Below are 17,466 nucleotides of genomic sequence, written 5' to 3'. Positions count from 1 at the left end.
CCGTTCGATCAGGGTGACTACCCTTGTGGATTGGCGAACCGGGCTGGTGCTAAAGTTCTTTCAAGCCTCCGTCCATGCAAGGAGGCTAACTGTTTGATGAAGATAAGTAGCTTTGCATCCAGTATATGGGTAGCCTGCAGTGCCTAAAAAACGGGACCCCCTAAACTTTAGGAGAAGGACAGAGAATTGGGGACTTAGGCTCCATATAACTGTGTATAGTGCTGGTTTGCACAAAAAAGGATTGTACCGCTGCTTTTAAGCATATACTTTTTACTTTATTTTAATTTTTTTGATTTTTTCTGATTTTTATTTTATTTTACTTTGTCATTTTTATTGGTATACTCTTTTGAGCTGCATCATTGGTACATATATACTAAATTTACAGGCTCACAGTGCAATTGGTGTAGATCGCACCTTTGGTTTAAGGGGACTTTTTTGTAAAAAAACCTTTTTTTGCACAAAGCGCTGTAAAATAATTTTTTAACATATGCAAAAGCTCTCTTTTTTGTAATTATATAACAGTTTTGTAATAAAGCATATTTTAAGTGATTATTAGTCCTCTGCTATATATATATATAAATAAGGCATATAAATTTTTGCAGAAGCTACTATTTTGTAGAAGCCTTTTTGAAGAACCTTTTTTGTAGCCCGTTTCCCTTTTCTCTCAAGTGGTCAGTTATTGAGAATACTACACCATGAGCAGATTTTTTCTTTCTTGAGGACCCATTGGTGGACAACAAAGCCTCCTTCTCTCATCATTTCCAATAAACCCTGGGGAGGACCAGTTGAAGACAGAGCTAATTAGAAGAATCCTCAACCTAGTGGAACACAGATTACAGGCAATATACCCCCTAGGGGGTGCGTGGATTCGGTGAGTGGGGACCCTTGAGGGGGAACGAGCACGGAAGTCACCAATAAGCAGGCCTAATCACAAAAGTCACCTTCCTGTTATTTGAAAAAGAATAATCGCACAGTTGAAAATACCTGATAAGAGACTTTTGTGTGGATTTTATATATATATATATATATATATATATATATATATATATATATATATATCTATTGATATTCTGATCTTATTCACATTTTTTCTAGGTTTTTGTATTTTTTTACATTCGTAAGGGGGTTAGAATTACCCCGCACATTCGTTTTATTTTTTATCTCATTTTTTATTTTTCATGGTTTTGGTTGTCTTTGTTTCTCTACTGCAATAACTTTTTTCACTCACTGGGGTATTATAGTGGAAATATAAATTGTGCACAGTGAAAGTAATTATTAGCACAGGAACTGCGCAAGCGCAGTGCGATTATAGGTGTTATATTTCCCCTATAAGGGGCTTTGTACACGGAGTGCGTTTGTTTTTGTCTAGTATACTAATATTTTTAGTATCACAAAAATTAGTATCACAAAAATATTTTGAACATTGCTTGGGATTCTTGGATTTCATATGTGGTTTTGGGTGCTTTAGGGTTTAATTTATTTATTAATTATCCCTTTGGGATTCTGACTGATTGACTACGTTGGTGAATAACTGAACGTGTCCACCTTTTTTTCGAGGTTATCCAACGTAGGGTAATCAATATAATTGGTTTGTAGTGGCACGTGGTTGAATTTGGGTTAACAGAAAAAATTTGTTGGACATAAACACAAAAAAATTGGGACATTATAGCAAACACATATTGGGCTGCACAGAGCCTATAGGGAAGATAAAAGGTAATATAAGGTTTGAGGTAGCGCCATTAGCCCATCACTACTATTTAATTTTTAAACATAACCTGGTTTGCAGAGTGTGTTCTTAGGGAGGCAGCAACCTCATAGCGATTAATATAAATAGGTCCAACTTTTACATATGTATTTTCTACATTGTTATACCTCATAAAAACTGAAACTAGTAATACATTATCAATAGAGCCTGGGGGAGGCACAGGCATTCACATATATCCCTGTTTGACTGTGACCTACTCCATAAGCGCGGCCTTCCGTGTATAACAATTTAAAATTTACAAAGATTTGTTATTTATTAACTCAACACAGGTTAAGCCATTATATTTAGTAGGAATTTAGCATGAATTTTGTAAACTGTGCTGTGTTATGTGCCAATAATGATTTTAGTTTATTTTTTTGCGAAAATACTGTTTTAATAAACATCCGTGCAAATATTGCAGGGCCTTAAAAATCAGTAGCACCTTTTTTTTTTGTACAGGTCATGTGCTTTCAGAAAATATATGGATTGAAGGGTCTTTTACAAACTCTGAAAGCAGAAAGACCCCTTTCACGCTGAGGCAGATTTCAGGCGTTTTAGTGCTAGAAATAGCGCCTGTAAACTGCCTATTGATTGCAATGGGCGCTTTCACATCTGGGTGGTGCGCTTTGTGGGACAAAAACAGTGCTGCAAGAAACCGCTTTGGGGTGGTTTTGAGCTCTGTAAGGGAAAAATAAAAAGGAAATGGAAAAACTGCAAAAATTATCTGGCTACCTGAATTTAAAAGTGGCTCACAGGGCCTTGTAGCGAAAGGGTTAATATGTATCCTCTACTGTCTAAGCCTAGAAAGACCATGCTGGTGTCTGTCCCAATCATGGTGTGGCCTGACAAGCACAACCTACAATTTAAATCAAACTGGGTAAGCTGGGTGTGAATTATTATGTTGAAAGGCTGTTATGAGAGAATACAGCCATATCACTGGATGACATATGTCAGTGTCAGAGTCAGTACTGTATAACATTTGTGCAAAATAAACAATTTCCCCTAGTAAGCCATGGTAGAAATAAAGAGAAGGACTTAAGCTTTAGGACTGATCATTTTCAAGCTGCAGTGTGCAAGAGGCCTTCTAGGGACACTATAAAAAAACAAAAAACAAAAAAACGGAGGCATGTGTATTGCCGTGTCCATTTTTCCTGTAAGCGTCAGTATCACTCTCATCATAACTATAAACCATAATGGGCCCCCTCTGACCCCCAACTTCCCTCCAAGCCCGGGACCTTTCCCATTGATCCCAGGGCCCTTTACTCCCATTGCGGGGCCTTTAATTATGGGCCGCAGAGGGACACTTTTGAATGTTTTGCAGCAGGCTCCTTCCTGCCGTCTTAGGTAGGGTTTCCTTTCTTTCAAGTCAAATCCAAACAATTTAGTGGCGCGCAGAATTTTTTTTTCCTGCAGTATAAACTATACATATATTTTGTTATCAAATAACATTTCCAATCATATGGATTTAATTTCAAGTGTCCCCCCTTACATCAGTCTGCAGACCCCCACTGAAGAATTTCCACTTGCACTATAAGGAGGATCTCTGTGCACTCCTGACTATAAGACCCCTTTCACATTGGGATGGGGGCAGCAGTAAAACGCTGCTATTTTTAGTGATGATTTACCGCCAATTTCGAGCCGCTATTTGGCCACTAACAGGGCGCTTTTACCCCCCGCTAGCGGCCAAGAAAGGGTTAAAACCACTGCAAAGCGCTGCTACAGCAGCTCTATGCTGGTGGTATAGTGGCGCTGCCACTACACCGCTCCTTCACCACTCCACTTTTTTTACCGTCCTGCCAGCGCACCGCTCCAGTGGGAAAGCCCTCGGGCTTTCCCACTGGAGAGACAGCAGCGGCTCTTTCAGGGCGCTTTGCAGGCGCTATTTTTAGCGCTTTAGCACCTGCAAAGTGCCCCAGTGTGAAAGGGGCCTAAGGGGGAAAACTGATGGGGGGGGGGGCTGATATAAGGGGGAATGCTGTGGTGTAAAGGGGTCTTTACTCACCAAAGCCCCTTATATCAGAGTCCACAAAGCACCACTTACTTCTGCATCTCTCTTACATTAGAGCACTTACTAAGAGGAGGAGAGAGAAGGGAGGGAGTGGGGACACTTAACTCACAGTAGAAAAATGGTGAGCTCACTCAGACATTGGCAAATTTACTCAACTGGCTGCTGGGCTTCAAACTTCCTACCCACACATCCATTCTTGGAGGCACTGCCGGGAGTGTAAGTGGCAAACACAGGAGGAGGAACTCCGGGGTTTGGTCGTAAGTGTGACCTTTGCCACCCTGGTAGTTTTGCCACTGACTCCCGTGCTCCTCAATGGGTGGAAAAGAACATTTTTGCAAAGAATGGTATTTGTTAAATGTGTCATAAAAGGGAATATGAAATAGATAGACAAAGATTGTGTAGTGCAGAATCTTTAGTCTAGTCCCTGGTGGCCCCCAACAGTCACTGAATTAAAAGGAGGGAATAGCTAGATAACTGCATGAATAGTATTTGCCCAAATTCATAATTACTTATTATTAAAAATGCCTGCCAAATCCTTATTTTTGAATAGAATATGTAAAATGTAGAAACTTCAAAAACTTTTTTTTTTATTGTGGCCACAGAGAGCATCAAAAATCTGCTAACTGTTCAAAGCCTTTTCTATCTATACCAATATGATCAATAATATGATTACCTCTACTGCCCCAACGCTATGAAAAACATGGCAGAGATCCACTTGAATTGTGAGTTACACAACAAAGGTTAGAGTATAATTTTCTGTGCTTGTACCTCACCTTGTGCATTGTTCTGCTCAGCATTGGCATATGTACGCAAAAATTCGGCAAACGCACCATCCTGTTCCAAAAGCGCTTGGTAGGAACCAATTTCAGTTATTTTGCCATCCACCATCACAATAATAGAGTCCACTTGTGGCAAGTAACTTACTCCATGTGTTACAAGTATACGAGTCTACAGAAATAATTCAAAACTGTAGTTACAATCAGCAAGTGCAATTTCTGGTATACTGAGCTTCTTTTATTGTTCTGTAAATAAATGTAGTTTCCCTTATTCATGGTAAAAAGAACAGTATGAAGTTATAATACTAAACTGCTAGAAAAATAGGATTTTTGTACTCACAGTAAAATCCTTTTCTCTGAAGTTTATTGACAGACACAGCATCTTCATCTTGACCTTAGTGTTATATCGCCCCTTTAGGAAAGGACTAGGCAGAGAGTGTTAAAAATAGCAACACTTGCACAGTACCACCCAGGGGGCAGTCCTACTGGCTATAACCCCTCACATCGCATCCAACAGCTCAGTTCATCAAAAGCAGTACAAACAGGAGGGGTGGGTGCTGTCCGTCAATGAACTTCAGAAAAAAGGATTTTACGGTGAGTACAAAAATCCTATTTTCTCTTTTTCGTTCATTGACGGACACAGCATCTTCATCTTGACCTTAGGGACGTCCCCAAGCAGTGTCAAAGAAACGAAGGGCGTCTGAACAGCAAGAAATGATCTCCAACGATAACAACCAGAGCTCCTCAACTGAGAAGTTGCAACCTTAAACAGCCGCCTGCAAAACCTTGTGGCCGAAGCAAGCATCCGAAGATGCGCTCACATCAACCTTGTAAAATTTTGTGAAAGTGTGAACAGATGACCAGGTCGCTATTTTTCACCACCTGGAAGACAGACTCTTGATGTTGGAAAGCCCAAGAGGCACCAATTGCCCTGGTAGAATGTGTTGTGACAGGAAAGGGAGGCACCAGCCCCTTATGGCATAACCCTGAATCACAATGTCTGGTCTACCGAGAAATGGTGGCCAATGAGACCTCCAAGTCCCTTCTTCGGACCAGCCACCAATACAAACAGTGAGTCCGACCTCCAAAAATGAGCCGTAGCAGACAGATACACCTGCAGAGCCCGGACCACGTCCAAGGAATGCAAAGCCACCTCTTTGGGGTGTGACAGCAGAAGACATAAAGACAGAAGCACAAAGTCCTCATTTAGATGAAAGGCCAAGCAGCACCGCTTTATTCTTGTGGAAGATCAAGTAGGGAGACTTGCAAGACAAGACCGCCAACTCAGAAACCCTCCTGGCAGATGTAACTGCCACTAGAAAGACTACTTTCTGAGCAAGTTTCAATAAGGGAATATCTCCCCGTTTTCAAACGGCCGTTTCTGAAGCAACAAGAGCACCAGATTCAAATCCCACGGAGGTAGCGATGGTCGAACCGGAGGGGCCACACGTCGAACCCCCTGAACAAACGTACTCATGAATGAGTCACCAAGGGTCGCTGAAAAAAAAAAATAAAAATAAAAAAAAAAAAAGACAGCCAAAGCTGATATCTGCCCCTTGATGGCGCTTAAGGCAAGTTGGAAATCGAGTAAATGCACGGACACCACCCCATCTCCTCACACATGGAGATATAGGTCGTCCATGTATGATGACAAATCTTCCGAGAAGATGACTTCTCCCTGCTCCCTGATGGTGGCTTGCATGTGGATTTTGTGAACACAAGTGGATTTTTTTAACTAAAGTGGAGAGTTAATAACCAGGAGTTGTGCTTTGACTGCTTCTGCTTGACTGCTTCTGCTTGCAAGTGTTGTTTTTGGGGGTGTTTTATTTATTTTTTTCTCCCCTCCTTTATTTGATACATATGCTAGCAGTTTTTAAAAGACCTTTTTCTGACACTTTTTAACCACTTGCAGACCGGACCAATTTGCTGGTCAAAGACCAGACCCCTTTTTGCGATTCGGTACTGAGTCGCTTTAACTGACAATTGCGCGGTCGTGCGACGTGGCTCCCAAACAAAATTGACGTCCTTTTTTTCCCACAAATAGAGCTTTCTTTTGGTGGTATTTGATCACCCCTGCGGTTTTTATTTTTTGCGCTATAACCAAAAATAGAGCGACAATTTTGAAAAAAACATTATTTTTTACTTTTTGTTATAATAAATATCCCCCAAAAATATATAAAAAAACATTTTTTTCCCTCAGTTTAGGCCGATACGTATTCTTCTACATATTTTTGGTAAAAAAAAAATCGCAATAAGCGATTATTGATTGGTTTGCGCAAAAGTTATAGCGTTTACAAAATAGGGATAGTTTTATAGCATTTTTATTAATAATTTTTTATTATTTTTTTTGTTTTACTAGTAATGGCGGCGATCAGCGATTTTTATTGTGACTGCGACATTGTGGGGGACCCATCGGACATTTTTGGGACCATTGTCATTTATACAGTAATCACTGGTATATAAATGCAGTGATTCCTGTGTAAATGACACTGGCAGTGAAAAGGTTAACCAGTGGGTGGCAGTGTAGGGGTTAAGTGTTCCTAGGGGTGTGTTACTAACTGTGGGGGGGGGGTTGGGCTTTCATTTAGTGAACACTGATATCTGCTCCAATCACATGGAGCAGAGATCAGCGTCACTAGTTGCTAGGCAGAATGGAGAAATGTTGTTTACACAGCATTTCCTCCATTCGGCCAGTCCGTGAGACGATCGCGGGGATGCCCGAGGCGATTGAGTCCGCGGGTCCCGCGACCGGACTCACGGGGGTCCCGACCAGCGCAGGAGCGCGCCGCCGCCGGCGCGCTCCCGATGGCAGGGCAGCATTGAATATTGGACGTACCTGTACGCCAATATGCCTGCCCGTGCCATTCTGTCGACGTACATCGTCATGCGCTGGTCGGGAAGTGGTTAAACAGCATTTTTTTTTTCCTCTTTCTTCCTGCCAATTTAGGGGAGGGGTTAATTGTTCACAGGTGTATAAAAGGTAGTTATACAAACTCCTCCAGGAGCTTGCTCCCTGATGGTGACTTGCATGTGGATTTTGTGAACACAAGTGGAGAGTTAATAACCAGGAGTTGAAACAGGAGTTAAGACAGGAGTCTCTAACCTCTATCCTACCTCCATCCTCCCCTCCATTTTAAAGATCCCACTGCAAGGGGCAACCAGACAGCTCTCCGGAAACGTCAGGCTGACAGCAAGCCAGATTCACCGGAACCAGAGTGTTTAACAGGGACCACCACAGCCAGGTAAGCTCGTACCTCCACTCCCCCCCCCCCCCCCAGTGATTGTTCCAGGGACTCCGTCCGACCGCCTACGGGGGTCAGGAAGGAATTTTTGCCCCACTGGTGCGTTTGGCTGCTACTGTCAGGGGGTTTTTCGCCTTCCTCTGGAACAATCAGGTTCAACCGTAGGTTAGCATGCCCCAACCTCCGGCCTCCATTCCATTTTTCACGCTATCCTAGGACGACTATTCCAGATCACAGCCAGACTTCTTTTCTGAGCGGAGACCTTCACCTTAAGTAAAGGTAGCCGGAACAGCCAGCAACCGAATACAACAACTCCTTCCGCATCCATATAGGCATCCCCTGATCAACTTGCGTGCTAATAGCCTCAAGCACGGCGGCAAGTCTGATACCTAGCCCCTCCTCAGGACCAATACCCTGATCAGGATCATCATCTTTGGCACATAGTACCATCAACAGCATCCACAAACCATGTGCTACTTCAAATACTCAGCTGAAGTTCTGCACAGACTAAGGAACATCAACACCACATTGACATCTTCCATACAAAAAATACTTCAAAGAGAACAACTATTAAAAACCGGACGACAAGCAGCTCCCAACCACAGGAAGACATCTACTCGACCACTACAATTAGATTGCGCCTTGATTAACGCCAGGTCTGCAGTCAAACATAGACTGGAAGTACACGACTTCATCATCGAGAACAATGTAGACTGTCTCTTCATCACCGAAAGCTGGTTAACCTCTGACTGCAACACCATCCTCACCGAATTGGTGACGGAAAACTACAGGATCCTAACCGAACACCGGATAGGGAAAAAAGGAGGAGGCCTAGCAGTGATCTTTAAAGGTCACCTGGATCTCACTAAACCATCATCTCAGAACCCAGTGCCTTTTATGGAAACCCTGACGCTACATCTTCAACCAACACCCCATGACACCACTCATATTCTACTGTGCTACAGACCACCGGGACCAAAGTCCAATCTTCTTTCACCCCTCACGGAATCCTTTGCAATGCACACCCTAAAGTTTAAAAATTTCCTGGCACTCAGAGATTTCAACCTTTGGGCAAATGAACCTAAAGACCCCATTGCGACTGCCTGCATCAATCAACTAGAAGAACTGGGTCTCCAGCAACTGATAAAGACTCCCACGCATGGGTCAGGACACACCCTGGACCTCATTTTCAAACAGAACATTGACGTCAACATACTCGACAACATAACTCTGCCATGGACGGATCACCACGCCATCAAATTCAAAATAGCTACCAACATCACCAACGAAAAACGGAAACCTGTAACAACAACGCACTGGACCAGATCGCATAAAAAAACTGTACTCTGAATCCTTCAAATCCACTCTGTACAACAAGATAACTACAATAACCTTAAACCACTCTACGGAGGAAACACTCAACTCCCTGAACAGGGCATTGCTGCAATCAGCAGACTCGGTAGCACCAAAACGCAGGGCTCTCATCAGGAATAAAAACTCTGGATGGTTTAATAGCTCCCTCGCCATACTAAAGCAAGAACGCAGAAGAGCGGAAAGAACATGGAGAAGAAATACCACAGAGGAAAACCACTTTAACTACAAAGGTCTCACAGAGAATTATCGGAAAGCAATCTTCAAAGCCAAAAAGGACCACATCTCATATACAATCTCAACGGCCGCAAACCAACCACGGGAACTGTTTAAACTGGTTAATCAATCAATTAATCCGGTGTGCCTAGAACCCCCAGAAAGCGAATCCCAGGATTACTGTGACAAACTCTGATTTTTTCATCGATAAAGTCAAAACCATCAGGGAAACAATTTGTCAGAAGAAAACATCCAACCTCAGCCAGCAAATACATAAAGAGGATGTCTGCACCAACATACCGCAACCGCCGAAATTTTCACTATCCCCAATTACCGTAGACACCGCAAAAAACATCATTAATAAACTGCGTGACAGTACCTCACCTACTGACATCATCCCCACAAAACTACTGAAAGAATGCTCCGACATTGTGGCTCCAACCATAACCCACCTCATAAACCGATCATTCCACGAAGGGATTGTTCTCAGCATCCTTAAACAAGGCATCGTCAAACCTCTACTCAAGAAACCAAACCTGGACCCTCAGGATCCAAACAACCGTAGGCCAATTACAAGCCTCAACACCATTTCTAAGATCATGGAGAAAGCTGTAGTACATCAGCTACAACTTCACCTGGATACTCACAAACTCCTGGACCCGCTGCAATCAGGCTTCCGCCCGGGTCATGGAACAGAAACAGCTCTCCTCAAGATTTGGGATGACGCCCTCGAAGCAGCAGATGACGGAGAGCCGTGTCTCCTCGTACTGCTAGACCTAAGTGCAGCGTTTGATACAGTAGATCACAATACTCTACTCATCCGCCTCACAGAAGTAGCTGGAGTCCAAGACATAGATCTCCAATGGTTCGCGTCCTTCCTAGGAAATCGGTCACAGACAGTGAAACTAGGAAAATTCCTCTCCGAAACTCGGGCAGTCACCTGCGGAGTCCCTCAAGGCTCTCCTTTATCACCCGTTCTCTTCAACATTTACATTCGCCCACTTCTCCAAATCATCAGATGCTCAGATCTCTGCTTCCACTCTTACGCTGACGACACGCAACTTTATTTCCGGGTCAATGGAAAAAAAGATCACCAACAACAACTTGAAAACTGCCTCAAATCAATAGAGGACTGGATGACCACTAACTCCCTCCAGCTGAGCGAATCAAAGACAGAGCTTCTTATCTTACACCCAAATCATAAGCCCGCAACCAAAACCTTCTGGTCTCCACCAACCGTCTTTGGGCAGACTATCTCCCCAAAGACCAAAGCCAAGAGTCTCGGGGTTATTTTAGACGCACAAATGTCAATGGATGCGCAAATAGGAGCAGTAGTCAGTGGATCTCACCATCTGCTGCACATACTTCGCAGACTCATCCCTTTTATCCCAAAGAATGACAAAGCAGTGGTAGTTGGAACAATCATTAATTCACGACTGGACTACGCAAACTCGCTTTACATAGGATTACCACAATATCAACTTGCGCGATTACAACTGATCCAAAACACGGCGGCAAGGCTGATAACAGGAAAAAAACCCTGGGAATCCATCTCTCCTTCGCTGAGGAGCCTACATTGGCTAACCGTAAAAAATCGGATCACGTTCAAGACCCTTTGCCTCACCCACAAATGCGTGCATAGACAAGCTCCGCAATACCTAATGGAGAAAATAAATCATTACACACCAAACCGCAGTCTTCGATCAGCCAACAAAAACCTCCTCCTCGTGCCCAAAGCCCGGTATAAATCCAAGGGGGATCGGAGATTCGCTGTCCAAGGGCCTCGGCTATGGAATGCTCTACCAATCAACATCCGCCTGGAAGAAAATCACCTGGCTTTTAGGAAAAAACTCAAGACCTTCCTCTTTTAGCAGATGACCAAAGCTCGCCACAGCGCCTAGAGGCGATTCAGTTCGCATTGTGCGCTATACAAGTATTTCATTCATTCATTCATTCACTTCTGTGCCCTCAGCATAGTGGATATTACTGAATCAGATAGACCTAGGTCCCTTAGCACCTGGCTTTCAACAGCCATGCTGTTAAAGCCAGTGACGGTAAAGCAGGATGAAGTATTGGACCTTGCGAGAGAAGGTGCTCTCGCATCGGCAGTCGCCAAGGAACAACTGCCACCATTTGTACTATGTCGGCATACCACGGACACCGAGGCCAATCTGGGGCAATCAGAATTACAGGAATCCCCTTTGGCCTCCACTCTCCGTGGTAGAAGTTTGAGTGGCTGAAAGCATAAATCAGCTGATAAAGCCCCCATGGAGCCACCAACGCATCTGCAGCGTCTGCCCAGGGATCCTTTGACCTGGCCACAAACCTCTGTACCTTCTGGTTGAGTCAAGAAGCCAGGAGAGATCCACATCTGATGTGCCCCACCTTAGTCAAAAGAGCCGAAAAACATCCGGATGTAGCGATCATTCCCTTTGGTCCAGCATCTGACGACTTAGATATTCCACTTGCCAGTTTACTACGCCCGGAATGTACACGGCCGACAGAGCCGGCACGTGCCACTCTGCCCACTGCAGAATGTGAGCGACCTCCAGTGCTGCAGCCGAGCTCCTTGTTCCTCCTTCAGGGCATAGGCTTGGACTATAATCTGTCTGATCCACCTGGAAATGGTGGCCGACGAGACAGCCATGCCCTTCTTAGGACCAGCCACCAAAACAAACAGTGAGTCCGACTTCCGAAAGGAAGCTGTGACAGACAAGTACACCTTCAGAGCTCTAACCACATAGAGCGTGTGAAGGGCCACCTCCTTGGGGTGCTTCGGCTTAGGACACAACGATGGCAATACAATGTCCTCATTGATATAAAAAGCCAAAACCACCTTTGGTAGAAAGGACGGTTGTGGACACAAAACCACCTTATCCCTGTGGATGACCAGATAAGGCGACTTGCATGACAAGGCCGCCAATTCTGAAACCCTCCTGGCCGATGTGATGGCCACTAGAAAGACCACCTTCTGTGAAAGGGTCAACAGAGGAATCTCCCTGATATTCTCAAACGGTGGCTTCTGAAGCGCCGATAACAACCAACAACAACGCTGGCTTTCAACCGCCAGGCAGTTAAAGCCAGCGACGGTAAAGCAGGGTGAGAGATTGGACCTTGAGATAGGAGGTACTCTCGCAACGGCATTCGCCAGAGAGCGTCTGCCACCAAGCGCATCAGGTCTGCGTACCAGGCCCGCTGAGGCCAATCTGGGGCAATCAGGATTACTGAAATCCCCTGGGCTTCCACTTTGAGAAGCAGATGTGGCAACAGTTTTAGCGGAGGAAATGCGTAGATCAGCGGGTACTGATCCCACGGAGCCACCAGCGCGTCTGACGCATCTGCCCACGGATCTCCGATCCTGGACACGGATCTTGGTACCTTCCGATTGAGACGGGAGGCCAGCAGATCCACATCTGGTGTGCCCCACCTCAGGCACAGCAGCCTGAACACCTCCGGATGCAATGCCCACTCTCCCGGGTCCAGCATCTGTCGACTCAGATAGTCCGCCTGACAATTTTCCTCCCCTGGGATGTAAATGGCCAATGGGGACGGGACACGTCACTCTGCCCACCAAAGTATGTGAGCGACCTCCCGAGCAGCGGCTGAGCTCCCTGTGCCTCCTTGGTGATGTACGCCACAGCCGTGGTGTTGTCAGAATGTATTCTGATTGGACGCCCTTGAAGACCCATCGACCACGTGTGGAGGCACACCCTGATCGCTCTCAATTCGATCAGATTGATTGGCAACTTGGATTCCTCCGTCGACCAGAGGCCCTGAGCCGACTGAATCCCCATCACTCCACCCCAGCAGGACAGACTGGTGTCCGTAGTGATCACCGTCCATGTCAGAGAAAAGAACGACTTTCCCGGACTGAACCACCGGGGACCTCAACCACCAGATCAGGGAGTCCCTGACTGGTTGGCTCACCTGGATCTGCCAATCCAGAGACAATGGAGATTTGTCCCACTTTGTCAGAATCTCCTTCTGCAGGACTCTCGTGTGGAACTGGGCATAAGGTACTGCCTCGAAGGAGGCCACCATGAGCCCCAGCATCCGCATGCAAAAGCAGAGCGATGACCATTTGCGGCTCATCAGTAGATTTGCCACTGACCTGAGTGTCCTCAATTTGTCTGAGGGGAGAAAAACCCTCGCTTCCCTGGAGTCCAACGGTAACCCCAGGTAGTCCAGGTGCTGAGTCGGTACCACCACCGACTTCTTTAGGTTCAACAGACACCCAAAATCTTGCAGGGTCAGCAAGGTGATCGCCACATCCTCCAGTAATTCTGAGGCAGAAGAAGCTCTCAGGAGGAGATCGTCTAGGTAACCCATGATCGCGATCCCGCGTTGTCTCAGCAACGTCAATACAGGAGCCAGTACTTTGGTAAAGACTCGGGGGGCCGATGCCAGGCCAAAAGGAAGAGCCACAAACTGGTAGTGGGCTTCCCCGAAATTTTTGATGCCGATGGCATATGGGTATGCATCCTGGATGTCTAAAGATGCCAGGAAGTCCCCTTGATGGAGTGCAGCGACTACTGAGTGAACTGATTCCATTCTGAACCTCTGCACTTTCACAAAGTGATTGAGGGCCTTCAAGTCCAAGATTGGACGTATCCCTTCCTTCTTGGGAACTACAAACAGATTTGAGTAGAACCCCTGGAAGCGTTCCGATTCTAGAACTGGTTCAATCACCCCCTGATTCAGCAAGTCCCTCACTGCCCCTAACAGGGCCTCCCAGCGAACCGGGGACACGGGTATGCTGGAGGGGAAGAATCTGTCTGGCGGCCAAGAGAGAAACTCCATCTTGAAGCCCGTGGAAATCAGATCGCATACCCATTGGTAGGATAACCGGGAGGTCCATCAGGCTGCAAACTCCCGAAGGCGACCCCCCACCTGGGACATGGGTGGGGGCAAACCTTTATGCGGTAGCACTTTTGTTTGCAGGCTTGCGGTTCCAGGAACGTTTCTGACTGTCCGTGGGCATCCTGTCGGACTGGGGGCGTTTCGCCGAAGCACTGGGCAGACGAAAAAGCCGCTTGTGAGCAGAAAAAGAGGGCCCTTGCCTGTGGCGTGGCTCCTTATCCTTCCTGGCCTGTGGGAGTAGAGTACTCTTACCACCTGTGGCATTCTTAATAATGTCATCCACGAGGCTCCAAAGAACCGGTCGCCAAGGAAGGGAAGATTCGTCAGGGCTTTCTTCGATGCCTGGTCAGCAGACCAGCATTTCAGCCAAATGAGGCGCCTCAGCACCACAGCTGACACTGAAGCCCTGAACAACAGGGGGAGAGTGTCCAGGGCCACATCACAAACGTACTTAAGGCCATGCACTAGTTGGTCTGCTAGCTCTACACAGACAGGGGAGGCGTTCTGCTCTCCCAATTCGCGGTGCAAACGTTTTGCACACTCATCAGTGTCTGCAACTCCAGTGCGGATGCCAGTACAGGTTGCACGGCTGACCCCACAACCGTAAACAAGGAACGAGCCACTGCCTCGGTCTTCCTGTCCGTGGGATCCTTGAATGCAGGAGTCCCCTCAACCGGGATCGTGGTTACTTTTTTATCCTAGATACTGGAGGGTCCACGACTGGAGGAGCTGACCACTTTTTGAGAAGGCTTTCCTTAAAGGGGTAACGCGCCGCCAAATTTGTGGGGACTGAAAAGGTCTGTTGCAGGCGACCCCATTCCCTGTAGATGAATTTGTCAAAATAAGTTAAATACGGGAACACCTTAGGTGAACGTGCTGGCTTGCGGGACCCAAAAGGGACTGGAACATCAGCAGAGGAATCTGCTGGCTCCTGAATCTTCAGGGTATCACGCACAGCTGTGATAAGTGCTCCAACAAGCGCCTTGTCGCGCCCAGACCCGGATGGGGAATCATCCTCCCTGTCCGAACGGTCCTGGTCAGCCATGTCTGATAGGTCAGAGCAGGGGTCTCCAGCCGCAGCAGGGCCCGAGTCTGCATCAGAGCTCTCCCCAGAGGACAGGAGGGGGGGCAGGGGCCTCTTAACGTACACCTTTCCTGCCACGTGCCACCTCTATTTTAGTGACATAGGAGTCAAGGAACACCGTCAGGGTGTCCATGTGCACCGCACTAACCGCAGGTGACCTGGTTGCTATAGCCTGGATTTCGGGGGAAGAAACACCAGTTTCTGAAGCCATGCTGACCCTATCCTGTCTGCCACCTGCAAGGGGACTTAGGACAGTGAAGGTCCCACCCTCCTGCTGCCACGTGGGGGGGGGTAATTAGCGCTAGACTCACCACCCTGGGGCGTTCTGTGAATGCCAACAACAGTGCCTGTAGTCCCTAGGAGGTTCCCAGTTGCAGAGAGGAGAAAAAACTGTGAGCAGTAGCAGCTTCAACAGTGGTGCAACAATCTGTAGAACAGCTTCAGCGTTCAGCACAGAGCCATCCAGTGTCCCACACACACAGTGGATACAGGAAGTAACAAGAGAAAAAACATGTCATGTCACAAGAGGACAGCGGTGAAAAAAGCATTCAGGCTTTAATAAAATGGCCGCCAATGTAATCAATAGGAAGCCTAAGGAAGATGGCTGCAGAAGCTCACCAGGGGAATCTATAGCTTTCCCAAATCCAAGATGGCCACCGGAACGGCGCCATGCGGTGAACAGAGAAAAAAATAAAACTGAGCTGCCTGCTGACAGAAAGACAACCTCCACAAAACTGCTTTTTTGGGACCCCCAGACCTGGACCAGGACTGAACAGCAGCCGCACAGAGCCCCCACAGGTGAGAAATAGCGACCCACACACACAAATACACTGCCCGCAGCACATGCAGACAACCCCCTCAGGGGGGGGAGGGAGGGGTGATAGGGACGTGGGAGAGTAGATGAGGCGAGGTGGCCCCCGAATCGACCCCCCAGGGAATGCCCAGCTGCTCACCCCACTGAAGCAGGGAGAGCAGTACTTACCAGTCCTGAAGAGCTGGGAGACACTCCATCACAGACCTACTCCTGCGCAGTTACAGGGTAGCTGTTGGCCCGGTATACTGTGATCCAGACATCAGTAGCCCGGTCATATGTATACCCCGGAGCATTGAAGCTCACTGACCACCTCTGGAGCATGAGGTATGTCGTGGCCTGCCGAGCCGTAGCTGCGGCCTGCTCACATGCGATGGCCAGACTGGGGGGACTACAAGGATATCATTATCCAGCCTGTCACCCAGCCGGCAGTTGATAGAAGATCTCTCATCTTGCGCAAAAAGCAGCAAACCTGCAGTAAAAATATGGGCCGAGAGGCCCGCAGGGTTTCCTAGGTCATTCTCCTTGCTATTGGTCATTAGGCAAAATAAAAACTGAAGCTGCTAGCAGGAGGAGGGTTGATAGCAAGGGCCCAGCACCCTAACCCTAACCCCCCCCCCCCCCCAGGCAGGATAAAAGTTCTGTGTATTGGGTAACAATTTTGCCTAGTTTCTCCTAATGGCAGGCTATACAACCCATTTAGTTACAGAGAGGAGCTGTGTCGGTAGGTGAATATAAGAGAAAACACAGTTGCCACTGAAATAATGTATTGCTCAAACGTGCCATGGGTATATGTGCAATTACACCCCAAAATACAATCTGTTGCTTCTCCTGAGTATGGAGATACTGGGTGTGAGAATTTTTGGGAGCCTAGTGACGTACAGGACGCCGAAAACCAATCACCGCCTTCAGGATTTCTAAGGGTGTACATTTTTGATTTCACTCCTCACTACTTATCACAGTTTCGGAGGCCATGAAATGCCAAGATAAGATGGCACAACCTCCCCCCAAATGACCCCTTTTCAAAAAGTAGACAGTCCAAGCTATTTGCTGAGAGACATGTTGAGTATTTTGCAGAGCTCACTTTTTTTCACAACGTTTTGAAATTTGAGAAAAAAATAATATTTTTTCATTTTTCAAAACAAATAAGAGCTGCTAAATACTCACCATGCTTCTTAGCAAATACCTTGGGGTGTCTACTTCCCGAAAAGGGGTCATTTGGGGGGTTTTGTGTCATCTTGGCATTTCATGGCCTCCAAAACTGTGATAGGTAGTGAGGAGTGAATTCAACAATTTACGCCCTTAGAAAGCCTGAAGGCGGTGATTGGTTTTGCGGTTCCTGTGCGTGGCTAGG

The 17,466-nt window shown here is 46.6% G+C and overlaps 1 protein-coding gene across 1 annotated transcript in view; it reads right to left on the bottom strand.

The window, feature by feature from the left end:
- ABCC1 (ATP binding cassette subfamily C member 1 (ABCC1 blood group)) overlaps positions 1-17,466 on the bottom strand; it is an 852,279-nt gene that overhangs the window by 169,675 nt on the left and 665,138 nt on the right. Inside the window, exon 19 of the mRNA XM_077448931.1 lies at positions 4,526-4,700. Coding sequence (XP_077305057.1) covers positions 4,526-4,700 — 175 coding nt within the window. The remainder of the gene's footprint in view (positions 1-4,525; positions 4,701-17,466) is intronic.

Source organism: Lithobates pipiens, unplaced genomic scaffold, assembly GCF_037356315.1.
Source record: "Lithobates pipiens isolate NorthernLeopardFrog02 unplaced genomic scaffold, aLitPip1_a1.2 Scaffold_22, whole genome shotgun sequence".
Classification (NCBI taxonomy): Eukaryota; Metazoa; Chordata; class Amphibia; order Anura; family Ranidae; genus Lithobates; species Lithobates pipiens.
This window is presented reverse-complemented; position numbering and strand designations above follow the sequence as displayed.